This window comes from Chanos chanos, chromosome 4, assembly GCF_902362185.1.
Source record: "Chanos chanos chromosome 4, fChaCha1.1, whole genome shotgun sequence".
Classification (NCBI taxonomy): domain Eukaryota; kingdom Metazoa; phylum Chordata; class Actinopteri; order Gonorynchiformes; family Chanidae; genus Chanos; species Chanos chanos.
In genome coordinates this window covers 27,288,260-27,315,064 of record NC_044498.1, presented here as the reverse complement: position 1 = coordinate 27,315,064, position 26,805 = coordinate 27,288,260, and the positions used below count along the sequence as shown (strand labels likewise).

Genomic DNA, 26,805 nt, shown 5'->3' with positions numbered 1-26,805 from the left:
TGTATTTGCTACCACATGGACTGGTCATCCAAAGCGATTAATTCAATGACCATCTCTGTAATCTTTTTGGCTTTGTCGCAGTCTCGAGGAAATTTCTCTCCCCTTTTAAAAGTATATCCTCCAACGTGTGTTGCTTCGGAGCAGCCTTTGCCTGTGTTACCTGAGTGAACTAACTGTATTCCACAGAGTGTTTTTTTTTTAGGTGTCGTATCAAAGTGGTAGTAGCCTATTGAATGCAGCGCTCTGTTACTACTGCATTGCGAAATGCTCGCAGTGCAAAAATTACAAGTGGCTTTTAGACTGCTTTGTTTCCCAATTTAAAACATATCTACACTGCAGACATTTTAGCCACGTCCTGCTACAAATTATGCTCTCCATTTATGACACCTGTGTGACGGCTGACGTAAAACAAATGATCGGGCTTAGGGTTGGGCTCAGTAAAGCCAATCCTGATCAGTTAAATAATGCCTTGATTGGCCCGATACCGATCTTTGAGATCAGATTGAGACATCCCAAGTAAAAAGTGTAAGCGTATTAAGCTAAAGCTTCAGCCTACACCTCTTCGGTCAATATTTTTTTTGGTCTTTCTTCTTAACTTAATGCCTTATTGTTATTTATTTATTTCTATGTGCACTCATTTTAGAAAAATGTTAATAAGGACTGAAACAAAATTTCTACTACTACTTCTACTACAATGGTAACAGGGGTAAAGGGAGATGTGGTAGTGTATGATAACTGCGGTAGAGGCAGATGTGTTAGAGTATGGTAACTGGGGGTAAAAGCATGAAGACACTGTGGTGTTTTAAAACCATACAACATAACGATGATACCTTCTTATGACAAAAAACACCACTTTCTCTCTGCTGTGTGCTATGTGGAGTCATCCCTGTGAAAGCACTGCAGTAAAATCACTCCACAGACTCTATCAGTACTTAATCAGAAAAGCAGGACTTGTGGATTTGAAGGCCAGAGTTACAGTAGTACAGAGCAAAAATAAGGTGAAGTTTCCATATTATTACCCTCTTATGCAGCGCTTCCCTCCTCTCCACAGAAGGCTTTTATTGACATGTTTATTGACTGTTACCGCTGACATTATAGAGTAGTTTTGTAAACTGTTACCGCTAACCCAATAGAGACATTCAGTAAACAGTTAACGCTAACGCAACAAAAACGTTCAATAAACTGTTAACGCTAATGCAACAGAGACATTCAGTAAACTGTTAACGCTGATGCTACAGAGACCTTCAGTAAACTGTTCACATTAACTGTACGTTCGCACAGAGCGGCAAGAGCGTTAAAATTCGCTCAAGCCGCCCTGCCAACAACGCTATCGAACATTGTGGACGCTCTGACGTTGATGAAATAGGCGGGTACAAGTTCGTTCGGAATGCTTGGTCTTGCAAACTTGTTTAAAGGGGCTGAAAGGCAAACAAATGTAGACCGATATCTGCAGCCTGATCACGAGTAGGGCATAAGTTAACTCATGAAATCTTTTAAATGTGAAAGTGAGAAATTGATTAAGGAAAGAAATTAACAATTATAATGACAAGTTTGGTGACAAAATAAACTAATGAAATAAATTAATTATAAGCCATTTGTGTGGTATGTCTTTTGCGGTGATGCTAAGTGCTAACATGCTAACAATGCTAAGTCAAATTTCAACCCACAACAGCTATCATCAAACTGTCACCCGCTGTGCTGGGAATGCTATCATTGCACTCAGTGTGAACGTACAGAAACACAACAGAGACGTTCAGTAAACTGCTAATGCTAACACTACAGAGACGTTCAGTTAACTGTTAACACTAATGCAACAGAGACGTTCAGTAAACTCTTAATGCTAACACTACAAAGACATTTGCTGAACTGTTAATGCTAACATTACAGAGGCGTTCAGTAAACTGTTAATGCTAACACTACAAAGGCATTTGGTAAGCTGTTAACGCTAACACTACAGAAACATTCAGTAAACTGTTACTGCTGATGCAATAGAGATGTTCAGTAAACTGTTAACACTAAAGCTATAGAGATGTTCTGTAAACTGTTGTTAATGCTAACACTACAGAGATGTTTAGTGAACTGTTAACACTAACACTACAGAGACGTTCAGTAAACTGTTAATGCTAACACTACAGAGGCATTCAGCAAACTGTTGACACTAACACTACAAAGGTATTCAGTAAACTGTGAATGCTAACACTACAAAATCATTCAGTAAACTGTTACTACTGACACTACAGAGATCCAAATGTAAACTTCTTAAGTTAATAATGCTTTGTGGAATACATAACAATATTCAAATGTGTAAACTTAATTTCATTTAACTGAATCAGTGTACTTTTAAAACCTTTAAAACCTACTCTGAGGTACCAGACAGACATGGTAGTTATGATTCACATGGAAAAGATGAATAATACATCAACATTTCTGGGCTGAGTTTTCAAAAGAGGAGAAGCCTAAAGTAAAGACTGTCTCTATGGAGACAGCATAATTAAAGAGTTTGAATCTGAGGAAATCAGATTCAGCTGATGTGAGAAACCACTCAGAAATATAGATTCAGATGTGCTAAGTGCTGATTATCCTGATGGGCTTTAAAAAGTTTCCAACTCGCTGACATGGCTTACTCTAACTAACACATGTAAAGAACAGATATACTCAAAGTGTGTTTGAAAAGTAAACATGGAGAAAGGACATTGCCCCAGAGTTTAAAGCGAGTAAAGAGAGTTTCATTTCGGTTTAATTAATGTCTCATAAGTCAGTGACACAAAAGCCCATCTCATCAGAAACGCGTCTAAATCCTTACTGCTGTCCTGTCAAACTCAGATATTCTCAAATGTTCAGACTGCAGGGCCCATGCCATAGGCAACATGTCTCATTTTTAAATTTTACAAAACTTCAGAGTAGAATTACGGTACCAGTAATGAAAAATAATAAATTCCCAGTACTTAAATCATCTAATTGTCATTACATGTGTGACCTTTCGTCTATGTGATAACAGACCCATTTTAATTGATCTGAGAATGTGTTTTGTGAATTTTCAAACAAGAAAAAAATGCTATTTTAACAAACTGTGTACGTGTCTTACCTTGACAAATAATTATAGGTACTGTTTGTGTGTGTGTGTGTGTGTAATAGAGAGAGATAGAGAGAGAGTGTGTGTCTTACCTTGAGAAACATTTGTAGATCATGTGTGTGTGCATGTGTGTGTGTGTGTGTGTGTGTGTGTCTTACCTTGAGAAACACATGTAGGTACTGCTACTAAAACTAGCAGTAAAAAAACAATTTCGTTAACTGAAATAAAAATAAAAACGACAGTTTTCAAAACCACGAAAACTAAAAAAAACTACATTGAACAATGCAAAACAAACTAAAACAAAGTAGAATTGCAGGTAAAATCAGCTTCGTTTTCATCCCCCCGTAGATGATTTTCACTGTGTTCGCTGCGTGTTCTTTAAAATTTATTCCTGCAGGCACCCCTGTAACCAATCACAGCAGAGCACCCTGATCCAATCTAGCACCAACCATGTTCAAATGCGATTTTCTGGAAATGGCTAGTTGCAGGCAGAAAGCGGCACAGTCCTATATGGGAATATTTTGACTACAACCCCGTAGTAGACCAAAGTAAATGTGTCGGAATGAAAAGCGGCGGTAACATTTGTGGGATACTGTAACATTTGTGGAATACTGTATCGGAAATCGGAGCGAATCTGGCGAAGCAAGCGAAAGTGAAATGGCGAATCTCCACCTTTATGCTAATGAGAACGACCTGAGAACCAATCAGTTGAGCATGTGATGAAAGCACGGATTTTAAAGACTGCCCAGCTACTTATATAAATTCGAGGGATCAACGGCAATTAAGAAGATGGAGGGTAATGTAAAAGTTGATTCTGCATTTAAGTAGATTGTTTTATGAAAGTACATCTTTTTATTGTAACTTCAGAGTACACCGGATTGACATAAATCCGTAAAAAATATCAGGCCTTCGAGTTGGCTGGCAAACAGGCTACTATAAAGTAATCTGTCATGTGTATCAAATTCATATCATTTAACATAATAGCACTATGCGTCTGATGTTCCACTTCAGTCATCCAATGTGTGGCCCTAGGCTTACTTTATGAAGATAAATATGGCCCTCTGGAAAAAAATGTTGCCCATCGCTGGTTCAGGGTGTACAAGAATAAAAATTGTATGATTGTTTATTAAAGGTCCCATATTATGCAAAGCCATTTAATGGCTCTGCACAATATGGAACCTTTAATAAACAATGGTTTTGTAAATCATATTTGATGTAAAAATAACTTAAACTAAACTGAAATCAAAAACCGAAAAGACTAAATTAAAATAAAAACTAATGAAAATTTCAAAGCTATAATAACTCTGGTGTGTGTGTGTGTGTGAGAGAGAGAGAGTGTGTATGTGTGTGTGTGTCTTACCTTGAGAAACACTTGCAGGTCCTATGCGTCTATGCATATGTGTGTGTGTGTGTGAGAGAGAGAGAGAGACAGACAGTGTGTGTGTGTGTGTGTGTGTTTTTTACCTTGAGAAACACTTGCAGATCCTGCGTGTGTGTGTGCAGTAGGATGTCCTGTTGAAGGTGCCTCAGCACGGCGATGCACATGTACACCTGGTAATCTGGACCCATGATGATGCAGGTGGACATGTAATGACAGATGTCAGGCCAATCCAGGTAATTCCAGAAACACTGGCCCAGCCATTGCACACACATCTACACAACAAAGACAGAGAGAGAGAGGACAGAAAATGTATATCTGTTCCGTAAGTCGCTTTGGATAAAAGCATCCGCTAAATAAATAAATGTATAAATGTGGAAAAGAGAAACAGATGGGGTACAGGTAGAGAGGGAGTAAGAGAGAAAAGGAGGGGGAGGGAGGGAGAGAGAGAGAGAGAGAGAGAGAGAGAGAGAGAGAGGGAGAGGGAGAGAGAAAAGAGAGCCCACTCAATACAATTCACAAAGCTAGTGTGGCCCATGAATGTTTAAAGCCAATCTATAAGAAAGGACAGGGGAGTAGAAGGGCTCTGTATCATTGTGAGAATGAAGTGTTCCCAGGTTCCCAGGCTGGATGACACTCTATTACTCACACACAAAGGCATTCATTAACCTCAAATCAAAATACCAACCAGGACTGTCTCTGTTTCTCACACATAGTGCATCAGTGGTTGTAGTATTATATAATACCTGTGTGCTTACTAATGTACATTATACAATATTTACATTGATGAAGGCAAGAGATGGCCAGACTTGGGTTGGTCATTCAGTCCTTCTCTTTCTGTCAGTCACTGTAGTATTGAATGTGCCTTTCCCCACACGCCTGAGAACGCCTAAACTATGCAACAACACTACATCTATAATTCTCTCTCTCTCTGTCCCTCTCTCTCTCTCTCTCTCTCTCTCTGAGTTTTAGGCTCATTGTTTAAAAATTCTCTTTTCTCTCTGTATAAAAGGGCCATCAGTTGGGAACCTCTGCCTCAGAAGACAGTGCTTAAATGGTTGTCCAAGGAAAGTATAACACAGATTTACATACACTTACATAATTTCATAAAGTAATCATTTAACATCACCATCTATATTCAGTCAGTCAACCCTCTCAGTATTTTTCCTATTTAAACACAAGTCCTTTCAGTCAGTTAAATCATTTGACACTACCAGTTTCAACATGTTAGATAACCAATGCACTGTGCAAGTTCTGTGTTTTTCCATAAGGCTGGCAGAGCTCCCCCTCCCCCAGATGCACCCCAAAGTGAACAAGTTGCACGTACATCAAAGACCGCACCCATAAACTTCTCGTCCACACATCAGGATTAGCCATCTGACCTGTCCATCCAGGCTGCCCTCTGACCTTACAACCAATAGGGTTAAAGATACAGGTCAGCATATATAAGACTCGCATCCCCCCCGATCGTCAGATCAACCCCCACTCCGGAGAGAAGAAGTCAAAACCTGGACAGTTTACGTTTATGCGATTTTAAGTGCTAAAACATTGTTGGGTGCATCTTTCGTAAATAAGGTGAAGATTTGTAATTAACTGTATATAGTTTGTTATATATGTATATATGTCTTCATTGTCATTAGTAACGGTTGCATGTACAATTACTGTAATTTCCCTGCCGTCTGCCGTCACTAAGATACGTATTTGTATATGTATGCTAGTCCTTGCCAGTACGTAATAGCCACATAGCCGTATCGAACATAGCATAAACGATACAATGCTTGTGTACCTGTACAGTGACGTGCGTGACCTTAATAACCCCTCCTCCATTGCCATAGTGCCGGTCCACGATCAGAGTTCCACTAGCACACATGTGCAGTGTAGCGCCCCAATATGGCGGCACCCTGTGAATTATTTTCTCAGCATAGTCACTTAGCATGCTGACGTTAGCTATGTAGCATGCTACAGTTAAGAGTCCAATGTGGTTACCGCACACTAGCGCTATTAGTGGGCTCATGAACGTGGATCGGCAACAAGTTATTACAGCTTATCTAGTCATGCAACCAAATGTTCCCTGTAAATAGTGTTGTTCATGTGTATGCATATGTATTTATGTTTATGTTTACATCCATCATTAACTGTTTATTCATTATGGTTTATATGTTTATTTCCAGCGCACGCACACACACATACATACACCCACACCAGACCATACCAACCAAACCCCCTTTTTTGTAAGTTCAAGTGTGCTCATGTCGTGCTGTGCGTTTTAATAAATATAAAAAACCCAAACTGGATGCTTGGATTGTGTTCTGATCGACACCCCACGGTGACAGCAAGGTCCCTGAAACAGCACAAAGGCACAGTGACACAGGGAGCAGCACACCTAACACTGCACTCTCAGTCACCCTCCTTTTCACTCTCTCTCTTTCTCATACACACACACACACACTCACACACTGCTTTGTGAGAAAACCCAGGCAGACTTAAAGGGGTATGGAATTGACTGACCTTTCTGACAGACATCATTTAAGCAGACTTTGACTCTTTGTTTACCCAAACTGTGACTCTTTGCCACACTGTGGTCAGAGCCCAGACCACATTGGTGTTTTAAGGTGAGGCCCAGCTACACTGCTTTGGAGAGTTCAGAGTTCATACAGTCAGACTGCTTAGGAAAAGTCAGAGGCCAGACAGTCAGACTGCTTTGGAGAGGTCAGGGCCCAGACAAGTATTTTTGCATGCAGTACTTTTGATTTTCAGTTGATTATATTCACTCATTTTCATATATTAACTCATTTTTAAGATTTAAGGTCATCGAGTTTGTAGTTTCTTCAGGAGTGAACACATACTGAGTCAATCTCACCTTCTACTTTTCATTTTCATGTCTATTTTTCCCCATGTAAACAGCCTGGGGCAACACTGCTGGCATATACCCTAATCTGGCAAGAAACCAAAGAACACCAAGGTAAAGATCAGAGAGAAAGAGAGAAAACAAAAAGAATTTTGAGGAGAAAAGACATTTTGAGAGGGGAAAAAAGAGAATTTTTAAGCAATGAGCCTAAAACTCAGAGAAAGTGTGAGAGAGTGAGAGAGCGCGAGTGAGAGAGAGAAAGAGAGAGAGAGCGAGTGAGAGAGAGAAAGAGAGAGAGAGAGCAAGAGAGAGAAAGGGGGCATTTTTAAATGCTGAAATGGCTGAAGGGTGGGGGTGCTGCAGAGCAGAGTGTGTTGTACCTGAGAAGCGGTGAAGCCAGACATTCGGAAAGCGGAGCAGACCAGAGGCACCTCTGCCTTCAGTAGCGTCTCCACATAGTGTGCCGTGCAGGAGTAAAGTGGGTGGATGCCTGACTGGGCGATCTCCACAGGCAGGTGGACCTGTAGACCAAGACACAAACCTCTCAGCTCTTCATGAACAAATACAATAGCCTTCTACAGCAACAAACATGTTTCAGTCTCTCATTCTCACATAAAAAACTGGAATATGTAGCCATGTGTCTGGACATTTTTGGTATTTGGCGGATGGTATAGATGTCATAAAGCAATATCTTAATGTGGACATCAGGATATACTGAAGATGCTTATGTGTCTGTGTGACTGAACTATGGCATGACACACAAGAGCCCAGTCAGTTCTATCAGGGTATCCAGTCCCTCAGTGACACTATGCTCCACTGAATGCTTATCTGTGATTGGACACAGCTGCAAGTTAACCAGAGCAGCGAAGGGTTAAAGGCACTATCAGACTAAATCAGAGCACACACAGACAGGCCTCAGCTGAGATACACCCACACCCACATCCTTAAACATATTCCATTCTCCTTGAGACTGTAAACAGTGATAGTGAGCTCTAAATAAACATGAAACTTGAAACTTCAGTCTCCTACAAGTCTTCTCCTCACTGATATCTGTGAAATAAAACCCACAGGATAACGTCCTGTGTGTGTGGCATTATTGTTTTTATGGCCCAGACTCTGTTAACTGTCCATGTTTCTGTACATACAGATATTACATATGCAGGCCTGATACAGGAGCCAAGGGAAAGACTGTGCTCCTGTAAACTCATCACAGCCAGGAACAGAGGGTAATACCAATCTCCCCACTCCTATTATCCCAGCCATAATGATCACATAACTCATTTTGGGTTTTTTATTTCACTAACAGGAAGCAATATGCTCTCTATACATCCCAAGACACAAAAGCTGTCAGTATTGTGCAGAAACTCAATTGGAACTTGTCATCTCTTTGTAAAATATTAGTCATTCTTTTATGTAACTTCCTGCACTGTACTGGAGACTAAGGAAACAAGACGGTGAGAGTGAAAAGATGGAAGAAGAAGGTTCTTAAAACATATTGAAATTAAACTGATGAGTGGGAATGTGAGTGTGTTAGAGTTGGTGGAGCAGACTTACAGAGCTGTGCAGTCTGGGAGGCCAAAGGAAAGCCGAGGGTAAAAGCCTAGAGAAACGCAGTAACAGGCCCAGAGCACGGCCAACATCTCCACACATCAGCAGAAACACGCTCGATGCAAACCAGTCATGGCCTGGGAAACCCTCCTGCACACAGTCTGACAGCATGAAGTCAAGGAGGTGGAACATACACATATGAGCCCAAACAGAAAACCACACGGAGCACCATTACACTGTGAGTCTATGTTCTGCTCCGAGGTTGAGCTGGCTGTGTAGCATGTATTGTTATATGAGGTTTTAGGATACACAGATCTGACATGATTGTAGAGTGTATGTAGTTTTATGGGGTTTTAGGATACAGAGATCTGAGGTGACGTTGACACGCTGCTGAGACAGAAATTCCTGGCAATATTTGATGAGAAGACACATATCCTGCTCTGAATCCTCCCTCAGTAACCTCAGGAATTTACCATACCTACAAACACACACACACACACACACACACACACACACACACACACACACAGGAATTTACCATACCTAAAAACACTCACGCACATGAATTTCCCATACCTACAAAAACACACACACACACATAAGAATTTATCATACCTTGAAACACACAAACACACACACACACAGAGGAATTTACCATACCTAAAACACATACACACATGAACCATACCTACACACACACACACAAGAATTTACAATTTAAAAGTAGAAGCACATGTAATATCTTGGGATTAAATTAGTGGATTGTGTTAGATATTACCCCCAAGCAACGATTTCCCTCGAATGTCCTTTTATTTCCCCTTCTTGAAGAATAACTCCAATTTAAACTCAAATTTATCATTCAGATTAGCCACTACAAATTAGCCATATTAAGGCGTGAAGTGTAAAACGACACGTCCAATGGAACATTGTTTTCTGTAAGCTGTTGTGAAATCAAGACTGTTGCATGTATATAGAAGTACACGATATGTACATCCCATACAAAAAATCGGAGTTGTAGTTACATGGTGCTTCATAAACAGCAGTAGAACTTTTGTGTTTTCTCATATAATGAATTGTATTGAATTGGTTAGCATGCTATACCTGATCTGAACCCGAGTGTTGCTTTGTTGTTGGACTTCTGTGTGAGTCATGGATTGTCCATAATGAACACCATGTTCGAGCATAAGGCGGCTCACAAGTGTAAATGGTACCAGAGCACCTTAGGCCAATGATCGATGATCGACTTTGTAGTCGTCTCATCAGACCTACGGCCGTATATCCCGGACACTCTGGTGAAGAGAGGGGCAGAGCTGTCAACTGATCACCATTGTTCTACTGCTGTTTTTGCTGTAATGCAGTCGTTGTACCGGACTGTCGTGGTGAAGAGGGAGTTGAGCCAGAAGGCAAGGCTCTCCATTTACCAGTCGACCTTTGTTCCAACACTCACCTATGGTCACGAGCTCTGGGTAGTGACCGAAAGAATGAGATTGCAGATACAAGCGGCGGAAATGAGTTTCCGCCTCAGGGTGGCTGGGCGTACCCTTAGGGATAGGGTGAGGAACTCAGACACCAAGGAGGAGCTCGGAGTAGAGCCACTGCTCCTCCGCATTGAAAGGAGCCAGCTGAGGTGGTTCGGGCACCTAGTCAGGATGTGTCCTGGGCGGTGTTCTGGGCATGACCAACTGGGAGGAGACCTCGGGGCAGACCCAGGACACGTTGGGAGAATTATATATCTCGACTGGCCTGGGAATGCCTTGGGATCCCCTAGGAGTAGCTGGTGGATGTAGCCAGGGAAAGGGATGTCTGGGCTACCTTCCTCAACCTGCTGCCACCGCGACCCAGTCTCGGATAAGTGGCAGAAAATGATGATGATGATGATGGTGATGGTGGTGGTTAGCATGCTAGCGCAGTAGGCACGACAGTTACTTTTGCAGCCCTCCTCATTTAACCTCTACTGACAGCATAAATAATGAGTTCTGTCATAATTTGAGAGGAAGGTTGACAGTGATTAGTCTTTTGTTCGGATGTAAGATGTACGCTTTGTCCAAAACTGCTCAATACTCACTATAAAAGGTACTATATAGTGAGTCCACCATTTTGTACTGCTGTCCGAATGTGTAGTGGGTGCAAGTCCACAATCCGTACCCGGAAGCACAATCCGTTCTGCACATGTGCCAAAGTCAGTGCATGCTCAGAATTTAATCTGGTTTACGACACTGCCATTCTACACGTGTGATGTTTTTACTTCTTTAGTTTTTTTTCTTTAATTATTATCAACAACTTTTATTAACAACAAAGAGGTGTATAAAGGTCATACAAAATGAGGAACAACTTGCATTAGCCAGAGGAGTCCAAAGTCCATTCCTCGTGAGTCCTTTTGGAGATCAAATAAAATGTGCTTCCTTTAAAATACTGAAAGTCTTTGTAGCTTTCTTGTTTTTCACATTTTCAATTAAGTGCCACATTGTTTGAGTTCAACAGTAAAACAATTAAAGCAGGGTTTGGAGTCAGATCATTTTGATTTGTGGATATGGAATTTGTCAAGGATGATGAAAAGCTGAATTATATAGATATAGGTAATATTACTATCCACCCCACTGAACACAAAATATAACATCACATCAAATACATTAATCTGTACATTAGTACCCGTTTTTCTATTTATAACGTTTTGTATATCTGTCCAAAGTAAATTTGAATGACCACAGTGAAAAAATAGATGAAATATCGTTTCTCTGTCTGAATTGCTAAAAACACATGTATAGTCTATATTTAGCTTAAATCTTTCCAACACTTCTTTAACAGGGTAAATTCAATATCCAATAAAAATGTGCTCAGAGTTAATAATATTACTTTCTGTGAGATAACAGTTCTTTAAAGATTGAAGAGAACCTTTGGGAATTGCATCAAAGATAATAGCGTATTCTTTAGGTGTAGCTGGTACCTTAAATCTTTTAAGAAAATCTGAATATGACAGTAACACACCATTTTTGTTTACCAATTGCCCAACTAATACAATTCCATTGTCAAACCATGAGCAATAAACAGTGATTTATTTTTGTATAAAATATCCTTATTATTCCAAAGAAGTATCTGTGAGGACTGAAATTGTGTTCATATACTAATGTCCAGGCTAAAAGAGCTTGCCTTTGAAAGTTAGCTAATTTGATTGGGATTCTGTCAACAGAAAAATTGCATTTTAACAAAAAATCAATGCCACCAGTATAATTAAACAAATATGCTGGAAAAGCATTCCAGATACTGTTGGGATTCTTCACAAATTCTATAATCCACTTAATTTTGAACGCATTGTTCAAGATATTGAAATCCAAGACTTTGAGACTACCTTCTCCTCTACTACCTCTAATAATTTCTTTTTTAGGATAATGGGGTTTATTCCTCCAGATATAATCATATAACATCTTATCAAATTCCTTGGTAAAATTTATAGGGATACTGAGTTACAATGAGACATAGACTGATCTAGAGATTCCCTCTGTTTTGGATAACTGGATATAGAAATATCTCATTAACCATGAGTTTAATTTCAATTTTGTTTTTCAATAATAGGGTCAAAATTTCATTTACATCGTTGTTCCACATTCTTACAAATGACAATGCCTAGGTATGTCAGCTTTTCTTTAACTGGGATCCCATAACACTCTGACAGATTACAGATTTTAACTGGAAATAAAACAGATTTATCTAAGTTCATCTTTAATCCTGACACATTAGTGAACTCATTTATACAAGCCACTGCTTTTGAAAACTGACTTTTGTCTTTAAGAAAAGTTGCAGTATCATCTGCTAATTGACAAATTTTGAAATCCCTCCCCACTGCATTTATTACTAGGAAGGGTGATTTTTTAACATGAGCAGCCATTATCTGGGTAACTAATACCACGATAAATGTTAAATCTTTCTGAGGTACCATACATTAACTTCACACAGCTGGAACAGCCATTATATAGTGTCTGAATTGCACTTTGAAAGTATTTTCCAAAACCAAAAAAAGAAATGGCTTTAAAAATAAAGTCATGTTCGATCGTGTCAAAAGCCTTGTAGAAGTCAATAAACAAAATAAAACTCAGATATTAGATTATCATATCCAGTATCAAACGAATATTATTACTAATATGTCTCTTCTGCATAAAACCAGATTGGACTTTGGACTCCTCTGGCTAATGCAAGTTGTTCTTCATTATTACTGTTTTTGTATGACCTTTATACACCTCTTTGTTGTTAATAAAAGTTGTTAATAATAATTAAAGAAAAACAGATACTTTCCTTGGAATAATAAGGATATTTTGCTGATCGATTACTGCCACTGGAAAACCACATCTCGCTACCCCACTGATTTTTCCAAAAAGTTTCATCTGTTGAACGTGCATGACTTTCCTGAATAAAATGAAAATCAGCACCTTTACTTTTGCAGTATATAAAAAAAGCTTTTCTCTTATGTAGGTCTCGTATACCCCTGGCATTTATAGAATAGATAGAGAGACATCAGAACAAAGATAGAGAAAATAACTTGTTTTGACTGAACTTAACCTTTATCTATAGATTATAGGATTCTTGCATATACTGAACATCTAGTATTAACAAGTGCACAATGTACTTAAAATTACATTCACTGCTGTAACTTTTGAATAGAACGAACAAAGTAAATTTTAAAAAAAAGTTACTGAAAAAAGTTTCACTATCAAACCGTATCATAACTGCGGCAAAGTTGTTTAACCATTACACTTATCAACTTTCATGTAAACAATAATGAGGTCATGTTAGTTTTCTGTTTAGCTTTACTTTCCATCAGAATGTACTTCTTTCCCTTCAATAAATGCCCTGGCCCCGCTGAAGCAGGCAGTCTTGCCCTCCTTTCTTGCCTTTTCTACCACTGGCCATAGACGACTCCTTGCTGCTTTGTCACTGGCAGTGAGATCCTCCTCGAAGCAGTATCCATGGCTTTTCAGAAACTCGCTTTGCTTAGCATACTTTCATGTAAGATCCCTTGCAGCTCTAGACATAAATCTCATGATGATTAGTTGCAGTTTCACGTTTGTGTCCTCCCCTGTTTTAAGTCGACCAAGATGGTGTGCAATGTCCACCGCTGCTGCCACCTCATTCTTCTCTGCCTCTGGAATCACTGCTCTGCAGATTTCTCTGACTGACTTTGACATTCTCAGCAGGGTTTTCAGCTACACCATACAGACAGACACCATCTTCGGCTATATCGCTCTTGCTCATTAACTCTTGATTCCATCTGACTGAGCCACCGATACTGCCACCTTGCTGGGGACCACACCAAAGACAGCAGTTTCAGGGCCAGGGCTGATCTCCTTGTCACAAATATAGGAAAATCTCTCAAAAATGGAGGACCAAAACTGTACCAACGATTTGCGTGACCAGAACATATGAGGAAAGGTGGCTGGAGTCTGATGGCATCGGAAGCAAGTTGGATCTACGTCTGAATATATCCTAGCAAGCCTGCTCCTATAAAGATGGAGCCTATGAAACACTTTAAATTGGAGCAAACCATGTCTGATACAAATAGAAGTTGAATGTATCCTCTTAATTGCTAATTGCCAGGAGTCATCTGAGATCACATAACCAAAGTCCTCCCTCTATGCTGCCCTAATATGGTTAAGGGGCGGGGAAGCAATCATTTGAATAGCATAATGCAATCTACTCACACATCCCTTTTGACTTGGATCCCCATCCAACCACTCATCTATCCAACTATTTGGTGGAAGTACTAGAAAAGATAAGAAATGCTTCCTGACAAAGGTACGCACCTGCAATTACCAGAAAAAATACGAGCAGGGGATATTATACTCACTAACTGCTCAAAAGACATGAACACACTATCCTTAAAAACGTCTTTTACCTGTTTTAGACCTTTCTTGAACCATAGCTTGAATGCTGCAGCCATGAGTGAAGATGAGAAAAGTGCATTAACAACAATTTGGAGAGAGGGCAAACCCTATCTGAGCTTAAAATGAGCCCTAAACTGGGACCATATTCAAAGCGAGCCACTCACAATGGGGTTATTTGTGAGGCGCTGTTTGCTGAGTGGTAATAGGGCACATACTAAAGAAGGTAAGGACGCAGGGCATGTGGAATGTTGTTCCATTTTGGCCCACACTGTTCCACCCCCTTCATAGAACACAGAGACCCAACATATTAGTTTATGAATATTAGCTGCCCAGTAATATTGTAGAAAATTTGGGAGTGCTAAGCCTCCATCTTCTTTCTGTCTCTCCAGATATACCTTTCTTATCTGCGGTGTAGTCCTATTCCAGATAAAGGCAGATATGGACTTATCTAGCTTCCTGAAAAAGGACTTCGGGATGAAAACAGGCACTGTTTGAAACAAGAATAAGAACCTAGGCATAAAAGTCCTGTTTGGCCCTCTCCAAGGCTGGTTTAAAGTTATGTTTGAATAAATCACTATATCTACGGGTTGCTGATACGCAGAGATATGTAAAAGTGTCATGGACTTCTTTCATTGGATATGACTCGAATGACATCTGTCAGGCCTGGTCGTCAAGAGGAAAGAGCAAACTCTTATTAAGATTAATTTTATACCCTGAGATCTTGCCAAAGTTTGTAATAATTTCTAATGCTTTAGGAATGGAGAAGTTGGGGTCAGACAGATAAAGTATAAGGTCGTCAGCATATAAAGACAGTTTGTGAGTTTGACTCCCCCAATTGATATCCGTGAGGTCCCCGGCACCCCTTAGGTTCGACGGCATGGTCAAATAAGAAAGGGCTCAGCGAACAGCCTTGCCTAGTCCCTCTACGTACAGGGAAATAATGAGAAATAATCTTATTGGTATGTACCAAGGTCTGGGGTGTAGCACATAAGACCCTTATCCAAGAACGAAAAGTGGGTCCAAAACCGAATCTCTCCAAAGTTGTAAAGAGATATTCATACTCAATCCAGTTGGACGCCTTGTGTGCATCCAAGGAGAGCAGAACCTCTGCTGTGGATGGAGTTTCAGGAGAATAGAGAACACTGAACAGTCTATGTAAGTTATTAAAAAGCTGCCGCCCTGTAATGAAACATGTCTGATCTGGGTGTATCACTGTATGCATAACTGACTCCAGTCTGCTAGCTAGAACCTTGGTTAAGATCTTATAGTCGCAGCAGAGCAAGCTAACTGGCCGACATGACTCACACTTCAGAGGGTCTTTTCCTTTTTTGAGAAGGACTGAAATCATGGCCTGAGTTATTGTGGGGGGGAGTGACTCCCGCCCCAGTGCCTCAGCATACACATCCTTTAGAAGAGGGGTTAGTTTACTTGAGAATTTTTTATAAAAACTCAATAGGAAAGCCGTCTGGCCCTGGGGCTTTACTGCTTTTCATCTTTTTAATCACCTGGTCAATTTCAAATTCGTCAGCCACAATATACATGTAATTACCGTGGATACTATTAGCATCAGACAGGAGGATAGCCGTCCTGCCAGGAAATTACTAAACCTACTGTAAGATTATAGTGACATCTGAACGGACATGGTTCATGATAGGAGAACTGTTTAACCTGATGGTCTTATTACCATAGATACAAAGTAAGCTTCACACCTTTGGCGCCGCGTTACTGTTGCAGCCAAGAGCAATTGATTAAGGCAATACAACCGGTAATGGGCAAATGGCAGCCATCACAGACAAAAGGGACTTTAGCATTAACACCTAGATTCTGATTTGCATCAAGCATCGTTATACACCTATTGTCTGTTTGCTTCATGGTATAAAAGGCTGATCACGGTAACAGTCACTGCGTGAAAAGAGGTGTATTCGGCCTGGAATACTCCTGTATATTCCCGGATACTCCACAGATTATCGGCTGTATCCGGCAGTTTGCAGCTCTGTTACGCGGCATGGAATACTCCTGAATATGTACCGTGTTTTGGGGTCTGCCTAGAGCCCTTAGTTGCCATGGTGAATAATCCCTTGGGGGTGCTTGGAAGGGAACATTTGCACTTCACACCTTGGGCCACCAGGTATCCTGCAATTGGTCAAAAGTCTTTCTTTGGATTGGTGGAGCAATGTCTTGCCCCTCCTCTAAAACCCTTCCCCATTGGTCCATTGTGGGTCCCCAGACATGAATTCATATGGTTTATATAATAATAATTATTATTATTATTATTATTATTAATAATATTATTATCATTATTATTGGTGGTGGTGGTGTTTTATGTTCATAGGTAGATTGTATAAATAGTCTGGCAAAGAAAAATGAATTACACAAATTTTATTATAAATAAAGCAAATACAGTATAATATAAGACATATAAATTGACAATTATATATATATATATATATATATATATATATATATATATATATATATATAAATAATCAGTGTACAATATATAACAGAATAGAATACATTAGAACAGAATATACTGTACTATCATAGTATATAATACAAATGCTTTTAGGAGCATAAATGAAACTCTAAATGTTGAGCATTCCCAAGAACAACCCAGCTTCCGTGGTCTCTATTCTGTAGCACCCCACACAGTGCAGACAACTCTGTGCTAGGCGGGAGGACCCACGCTGGCCTTCCATCCAAGATGGCGGCGTCCCCTTCAGAAATATCTACTGATGCGGTCCTCCATATGGCAGCCTCCTCCTCAGTTTAAAGAACACTAGCTCTGGCCTTGAGCAGATGCAAAACACAGTGAAAACAGAAATTAGATCACTGAAAATAGCAAATGGAGAAAAAGTCTAAGAACTACTAGGGAAATGATGTTTTGACTTACTCTTCTCCTCCTTTGCCTCGTTCGAGTGGCGATCCTGCCCCCCTCTTTGTTCTCTGGATTCACCCGGTAACTCTTTCGAATAGTCTCAGTCGGTCTTTCAGGATGCTAGAGAGAAAAAAAAGCGGAGAAGAAAGGAAGATTGATTAAAAGTTCGTTTAGAATTCCAAGCACTGCTATGAAACAATCGCGACAATATAGTCTACCAACAAAACACGCTGTCCTACCTTGTCCGTGGATCATATCTGTGCGTGTTGTTTTCAGCATTATGCATTATCCGCACAGCTTCCTGTAGAAGCAAAATTAATACAAGAGTTAAATTCAACCACATTAAGGGATAAAGCAGATAAAGAAATGTGAACGTATCAGAATGCGCGGCAGTCAAAGACGAAAGCCAGAAGGCTACAGAAATAAACTTACCGAAACAGAGTTATTCCCCGCTCGTCTTCTTTTCTCGGGCAGACTCCTCTTGCGCCTCTTTGATGGGACTCCATCCTGTCCAACCGCCGAATAACATTCTCCATGAACGTTTACTGCTGTTCAGACATCTTCTTAAAAATGCATTTAACGGGGACACCAGTTGTTTGTTTTCGTTCGGACTCGGCGTTGGAAAAATATGATATTCCCGGCGCACGAGTAGCCTCTCCACTCTGCTGTCCGTTCGAAAACTTAAGTGTTCTTTTGCAAGCCATCTTCAAAATGCACACTATCGACAGAATACGGAGTACAACTTCTGTAATCCTTCACTGACTCGCTTCTCCTTACCTTACTACAGGTAACCCCTTCCCCAAAGCAAATTTCGCGCTGCAGTTGCACACAATGCTATTGGTTACTGTCACCCTACGCCATGCACGCACAGAAAACTGATTGGACAGGACTCAACCTTAGATTCTAAGTGGGTGGTTTGAAAACGGGGCGCGTCCTCGTACTGAGGAGAAACATTCCGAGCAAACAAGCGAGAATCAACAACAAAAACTCCTATGCCCTGTAAACTTTTTTTTTTTTTTTAAGTCCTGTATCCTTTGTCCCGCATCCCTCATACTGAGATAATGTCCCGCATTTTCGCTGGTCGTTTGGTTTTTAACTGTCAGAAATAAAAAATATATGGATCCATTATTTTACCCGCCCGCACATGAGCATAGTTTCTAATCTATTTAATAGCGCTATGCCAAAAGCAGTAAAAATGCAACATAGGCGAGTTTTTTTAAAAGCCTTGCTTTCACCAAATGGCTGAGAGGAGAGCGTTGAGGGCGGTCATCAAGAGTCTGTGGCGGCCGTCAATCAAACTGTGCAGCTGTGGGGCCGACGAATTTCTTTGCTACGACACAAAAACCAAACTTAGTAAAACTTTACAGATATGAAGATAAACGCTGTCAGCCGACGTCATGGTCAAAAAGAAAGGAAAAAGTTCTTTTATCCCTTCTGACCATGCTTCTCATCCAATAGAGATTTTGGCTTGATATAAAGATTTGCATTGAAATTGTTTTATTTTATGTAATATTTTATTTTGAGCCTTATTTATTCTTATAGTTGGATTTGGTCAGGGGTTTAACTTGAAAGACTTGAGCTGTATGATGCCTGCTGCTTTGCTTAAGTACAGTTGCCTTTGATGGGCCTGTAATGGCCAATGCATGTTGGATGTCTATGAATGCAAGTGTATACAAGTGTTTCTTATACAGTTAGACTGACATTATATCTAAGTTTTACATCATCTCTCAGCATTAGTAACATGTCCCATATTGTCCCACACAAACTTACTACTTGTCCCCCATTTGGTCTGTTTGCATCTGGTCACCCTGTACCTTTGACCCCAAGTAAAGGACAGTTGCATAACCATCAAATATGTAATTAATGAAACTCTCATTTAGACTTTTTTTAAATTATGTTTTCAGTGTGTTTTTGTATGCTCCATTTGAAGTGTCCATTGTAATTTAGCTGCACGACAGAGCAATGACATTAAAGGCTACATGGGCCTACCACTGCTATATTATACACCACGCAACACCTAACAAGTTTGTGTGGTTATCAAAATATCGGCTAAATATTATATACAGGCTAACTGATAGAAAGTTACAGTGAGGAAGGGGGGCAGGCTTCTATACCCAGTCCCACCTAGACCACTGACTGTTATTAGCATTTGAAAGGCCAAGCCATCAGCTAACGACTGTGGTCACGCGGATGCCTGAAAACTGCCGTCTAACAGCTGTATTCGGACATTTGCGGGAGTTTTCAGGTCCGCATGACAAAGTTCTGCGGGCATCCGAATACCTCCGGAAAAACAGCAGGTTTAGCGGAAGTTTACTTTGTCCGGATATTTCCGAATACACCACTTTTCACGCAGTGAGTTCTCTGAGTTAAGCTGCGGCGCAAGCGGACTTGCTGCCGGGTTCCACCACCACCAAATAAAGCTTTTCTCCAAGCGCGCTTTTTGCTCCGGTTCATTTACTCGTAAAATCACAAGAAAATCCAACAAATGGCGAGCCAGCCAGGAGAGATTGGTACGAGAGAAACTCACTGACACAGCTACGACAAAGAATAATTCAGCGAGAAGAATCGCGGGAATTTTCCGGTTGAAATTTCAAGTCGGAGATCGTCAAGACAAGAGTCGGTGGGCCAGTTAACATCTCAAAGATCTTAACTTGGTAAGAAACGTACTACCCCTCTTGAAGAACCTGTTTTAACTGTTTTATAAGTAAACAGACCAGTAAATATACGCGCATGTAACTAACAGTGAAATTTCGGTAAACACTGTTTGTAAGGGCTCTATTAAGTTAGGCCGAGGTACCGAGGTCCAGGCTAGGGAAAGCCTATATAGACAGCTCACGTCGTCTCCCCGTAAATACTTTGTTGTAACTTGGCTACTGTTACAGTTATATGTTTCGATTAGACCTGAGACTGACGGAGTGTGTACTATAGTGTTAGTCATCTCCAATCGAGCCGGTTATCAGACTTCTAATCGGAGGTCGATGGAGAGACTAAGTGACTAGGTTGCTAGACACGTTCCTATGGTTAGGAAAGGGTGTCGTAAGCTCTGAAACAGAATTCAATACTGTATGATTATTTTTCGCTGTGAGAGTTAAAAATTGGTGCTTTTCTTGATTGTGAGAGAGTTAAGAAGTAGCGCATTATACTGGTATTGTAAGTTGTTAAGTGAGCTTCGTGTTCCGACTATAAGTCAGGAAATGTTCTAAGTAAAATTAGAAACGCTGCAACTAGTTGCTGGACACCTTTCTATGGTTAGGAAAGGGTGTTGGTGTGAGCGACACAGAATTCAGTACTGTATCATTGTTCTCTATGAGAAAGTTAAGAGTGCATTATACTGGTATTGTAAGTTATTGTGGTTGTGTTGCGACGTGGAAGTCTAACGGTGAAAGATTCCGAGAGCGGAGTTCTTTTGTAGCGGTATACTATAGTGTTGTTAGTCATCTCGCATCGAGCCGGTTATCAGACCTCTAATCGGAGATCGATGGAGAGACTATAAGTAACTGGGTTGCTAGACACCTTCCTATGGTTAGGAAAGGGCGTCGTTGTAAAGCTCGGGAACAGAAGTCAATACTGTTTAATTATTCTTCGCTGTGAGAGAATTAAATTTGGTGCTTTTCTTGATTGTGAGAGAATTAAGAAGTAGCGCATTATACTAGTACTGTAAGTTGTTAAGTGAGCTTCGTGTTCAACTATAAGTCTGAAAATGTTCTGAGTAAAGGTAGAAACTCTGCAACTGATTGCTAGACACCTTTCTGTGGTATGAAAGAGTGTTGGGTTAAGCTGCACAGAATTCAGTACTGTATAATTATTCTTTGTGAGAAAGTTAAGAAGTATACTAGTATTGTTAAGTGAGCTTCGTGTTCCGACTATAAGTCTGGCAATGTTCTAAGTAAAGTTAGAAACGCTGCAACTGGTTGCTATAGACACCTTTCTGTGGTATGAAAGGGTGTTGATGGAAGCTACACAGGATTCAATACTGTATAATTATTCTTTGTGAGAAAGTTAAGTATACTAGTGTTGTTAAGTGAGCTTCGTGTTCCGACTATAAGTCTGGAAATGTTCTAAGTAAAGTTAGAAACACTGCAACTGGTTTGCTAGACACCTTTCTGTAATAAGAAAGGGTGTTGAAGCTACACCGAATTCAATACTGTATAATTATTCTTAGTGGTAAAGTTGAGAAGTATAGTAGTATTGAGCTTCGCGTTCCGATTGTAAGTTTGGAAATTAAAATGTTAGCAACGTTAGGGGTTAATGCCCGAAGTAGTGTGGTTGTGTTGTGAGGTGGAACTTCAGTGGTGAAAGATCGCGAGAACGGACTTACTTTGTCCTGAAAGCATGCTTGAAAATGTGTACTTTTCTTAAGGTTATATGTGGTAAGAATTTGTATTTGTTTTTAAGTTGCTAAAAAAAAAAAAATAATAAGCAATCTAGCCTTCCAACTTGAGTTTGGAAAGAAAGTAGCCTATTTGTTTTGATTGTTTTTGTTTTGTTTTCATGTTAAACCGTACGCAGTAGCCTTCCGACAGCGGTTCGGAAAGATTAATAACCTATTTTAAAGAGGGAACCTGTTGTCATGGCTGCTGAGTTGTCGTCGGCTGCGCAGATCGGTGTTCATGGGGCTGGGCCATTGAAACCTACGACAGAACGTCAAAATGTGATGACGACATCCAATGGAAATAAAAATCGACCAAGCACTTTTGAAGTCATCACAGGCCAGTCCATGCCCCTACTCGGAACAATGGATCTGCGCAAAGCCGACGTGCGTCTAGCCTCTGACAGCCTGATGCAGTACTGTGAACAACTCAGTCTCGAAGTTCAGGGTGCTGAGAAACAGGTTTACAGTGCTTGGTAACCACCTCCAGAGGGGGGGACACAGGTTCATTTAGTCACTAAGACAGAAGTTAAAGTGCAGGTAAAAAAAACAAAACAAAAAACAAGTGGTACCATTGTAAATTAGTAAATCCGCCTAGAGATTAGGGACAGCATGGCGGTAGTATTTATCAGAGTCCAGAAATGGCGGGACTAGAGTTATCTAGGCTCTAGCTTGTCGCCTGAGGATGAAGAAGCCATCATACCACCACTGATAAATACTATAGCTTCCAGCCGAAACTAAATAGGGATATTTTAGGTGTCTATACAAATGACAGTTCACTTTGATGTCAATGCAGTTTGGCCAGGTGCGTTTCCGTTTCCTCTCTTGTGTGTTATTGCAGGTATTCTAGTGAAAAGGAGGGTCCTACACAACCCTCCAGAAAAGGGTGCCCTGGCTGACATCAGACATCTGCACTGGACTGCACCTGACACCTGGCTGACATCAGACATCTACCCTGGACTGTACCTGACACCTGGTTGACATCAGACATCTACACTGGACTGTACCTGACACCTGGCTGACATCTGCGAAAGAGTCACAGGACACGGGACACATCTGCATCGGTCAAACACACAATATAGCACAGCCTGCTTCAGGAGATCTCATCCACCAATACAACCCAGCACCATAATTGTTGAATGCAATCATCCACCATGCCAACAATGTCATTTTTAATGATGCTGTACATCCTTTCAATATATATGCATCATCATAAAAAGATATTTTATTTTATACTGTAAGCAGAGGTGCCTGTACTTAGTATTAGGCTGTGTATGTGATTACTATTAACATATCTTGGTTTCTTTTTCTGTTCTTTTTCCTCTTTCTGTTCATGTATTTTCTTACAATTATTTCTTTTTGTGATCATATTTTGTTATGATCAAAGGGGGGATTATAGTGACATCTGAACGGACATGGTTCATGATAGGAGAACTGTTTAACCTGATGGTCTTATTACCATAGATACAAAGTAAGCTTCACACCTTTGGCGCCGCGTTACTGTTGCAGCCAAGAGCAATTGATTAAGGCAAAATACAACCGGTAATGGGCAAATGGCAGCCATCACAGACAAAAGGGACTTTAGCATTAACACCTAGATTCTGATTTGCATCAAGCATCGTTATACACCTATTGTCTGTTTGCTTCATGGTATAAAAGGCTGATCACGGTAACAGTTCTCTGAGTTAAGCTGCGGCGCAACCGGACTTGCTGCCGGGTTCCACCACCACCAAATAAAGCTTTTCTCCAAGCGCGCTTTTTGCTCCGGTTCGTTTACTTGTAAAATCACAAGAAAATCCAACACTACCAACTATGTCTTACCAGAGCACTACAAACCCAAGATGGAAAATTAAATATATTTAACCTTTTGCTGGCGGTCACTGAGAAAAGTAAAACATCATTAAACTTAAGCAAAGTCTCTGGCCTATTTGAGCTGGCGACGGTGGCAGTCCAAATAATGTTAGTCCAATACCGCCGTATCTAAAATGTGACAGAAAGCACATAGTCACGCTTTGGGTTTCAGGTTCTTCATAATGAAGTCCTCAACAAGCCCCACACCTCATTGAACTCGCTTGGTGACTACCTGAGTGTAATCTGGTTGGACACAGATCTTATCACCGCTCCCAGTAATCAGCTGTTTCATTTGCCCAGCTTTTCTTGGAATTGCCTCCTCCTGAAAATAGTGCCATGTGATCACAAAGGCCCTTGGTGATTCATCATTGCCTGGCCTGTCGCACAGCTTACGGTGTGCACGGTCAAGTAAAGGGAGCTTCAGGGATCTCCTTAAGGGGTCTTCCTTCAGGCACTAAGATATACAGTCAGTCAGGCGCTTTCCGTCATCTTGCCCCTCTTTTATCCCGGTAATGCGTAGGTTGCAACGGCGCGACCGTGCCTCCAAATCCTCATTTCTTGCCTTCAGAATGGCAAGTTCCCCCTGCACACAAGCCATGACCCACTCCAGAGCCGCGATCAAATCGGAGTGGCTGTCGGCTGCGGATCCGAGGGCGACCACCTGTTTATCCAGAGCCTTACTTTTTGCATTTGCGTTATCATTAGCAAGTTTAATTTCTGCTCTGAGCTGGTCAACCTGGTTCCGAATTTCAGCAGATTGTACCTCCGCTTTAGTGAGTAGTTCAGTCCTCGCAATATCACGGAGGATAGCATCCTGCCCGGGTCTCAGGTCAGGTGCAGCATTAGCATCTGGGTTAGCCCTGGAATTAGCACAAGTGTCAGGCATTGTTCGAGAGTTTTTCAATATTTCTCGTCAGCGCAAAATCAAAATATCAAGCCTAGTGCACAGTCTTAACTTCACTGATGAGTGTCTCAAATAATTATAACCTTAAGTAGCTGCTTCCACGTGAAATGACAGTTCTAGTGAGGAGCACAGTGAAAACATGTCCTCACATGGCATCACTCTCCTCCATCCTGTCTTCACTAATTCTTCTCTCTTCTTTAGCGAGATCTACTTCTATACCTTCCATAACGGCAGGTAAACCTTGGGTGGACATCTTACTAGCTGTATGCAGGGAGACTTACGTTTGCAGTCGAAAACTTGAAGCTCAGGCTGATGACAAATTGTCATTACAGTATCATGTAGATTAATCCATTAGAAGAACATAGATCACTCTTTTTAATGTGCAACTTGTTGGTTAAATACAGAATTTTGCGAAAATCCCCTTTGCCAACCTCAACTGCAGAAAACACACCTCTTCACTGCGCCATCTTGTGCGCCCCCCCCGCCATAACCATTTATACTCACTGTGTCGTTGTTTTAACTGTGCATACGACAATAAACGCTTTAACTTCTTGACTTTTTCTTTTGAGACCGACTCTACTTCACACTCCCTTTTGGCTGGACGCTGGTTAAGTGTGGCTGTGTACTTGTACTCTGCACAATTAAGTTGAGGCTAATGTAATTTAATCTAATAAACAATAACTTTGTGTGTCAATAAATGTATATCGTTTAAGCACAGTGTTGGTGTATGATCACATTTGTCTTTGATAATGTATGAAAATATGGCTAAAACTTCTGATTTCTTCTACGCCACTGCAGCTATCAAATCCTTAGGTAATCGATGTGTTTGATTAAGTTAACTGCGTGGATGTTGTGAGAACACCTGTGATCCCCAATCGGTAAAGCTATGCTTCTGTTCACCCTGTGAAATTGATGACGCATTGTTTTGTAGTACTGTTATTTTTCGCTGTTAGCAGAAGGATAGCAACAGACATATGGGACGACATACACGCGCATTTTATAGAACAGAATCGAATGTGGGTCAAGCAGTTATTTAACTACCACAGGCGTTATTTTGTCGATTATCCAAAATCCCATTACTCATAGGGATTTTTTTAACAAACCGGGAACTTGCAAAAATGCTAATCTGCAGCATATCAAATGACGACTGTCACTTGTTCACTTGGTAACACATAGATATAGTAACATGTCCATATCTGTGCTATAACAAGCCTTAAATATCTTCAAACAGACTCTGGCTGGGAACTGCCAGTTGTTTCCAGTTAAAATGTTCACACGTGTGGTACGAATCGTGCAGGAATAAATTAGTTTTCCGATTAAGTAGTTACGCAGAGCGGAGCTCTCTGTCTGCCATCAGTCAAGTGTTCAGGTTCACCACTGTAAAATGTTGACATATGCGTGGTACAAATTGTTTGGAAATAAGTTGTGTTTCTGACTACGTCAATACACGCATGTGCAGAATGGATCGTGCTTCAGGGTACGGATCATGGACTTATGGTGAGAATTGTTATTGTGCACTCAAAGTATCCCACGATGCATCGTAAAAAGTAGGGTACATCCGATGCACCCTACATCGATTGACTAAAACCATCATGCATTGCAGCCTGTCTCATGAAAGCAGGCAAGTCTTTACAGACCAATCAGATGCAGATATTCTGGCGTTCCTTTATGCGACAGAGATAAAACACTACAAACATTACTATATAGTGAGTGGGGAATAGTGAGTAGGCAGCGATTTCGGACCTAGCGGTAGTCTTTCATGGTGTGAAACTTTTGTACTGTTTGGATACTGAGGGGTGCTAAATGAAGAGTAACATGCTCCTTCTTCGATTGTTTGTGTGTGTAGGCCGTTTGAATGTGCGTAATCTGCGCGTGCAGAGGCACAAAGATTGCTGCTGTGTCTGAAATCACTCCCTACTCACTACTCACTATACAGTGTTTGGTACATAGAACACTCACTAGGGGATAAGGGCAGACACCCGATACATTTCGGACACTATTTGGATGTTACACTGCTACATAGTTATGCGCCAGATATTCGTAATTTTTTTATCTCTGTCACATAAACAAACGGCAGAACACC

General features: G+C 40.7%; 1 protein-coding gene across 1 annotated transcript in view; it reads right to left on the bottom strand.

Moving 5' to 3' along the window:
- tbc1d32 (TBC1 domain family, member 32) overlaps positions 1-26,805 on the bottom strand; it is a 64,926-nt gene that overhangs the window by 5,456 nt on the left and 32,665 nt on the right. The window contains exons 29-32 of the mRNA XM_030772530.1: positions 9,210-9,325; positions 8,854-9,008; positions 7,680-7,820; positions 4,538-4,726 (exon numbers count right to left, since the gene is read on the bottom strand). Coding sequence (XP_030628390.1) covers positions 4,538-4,726; positions 7,680-7,820; positions 8,854-9,008; positions 9,210-9,325 — 601 coding nt within the window. The remainder of the gene's footprint in view (positions 1-4,537; positions 4,727-7,679; positions 7,821-8,853; positions 9,009-9,209; positions 9,326-26,805) is intronic.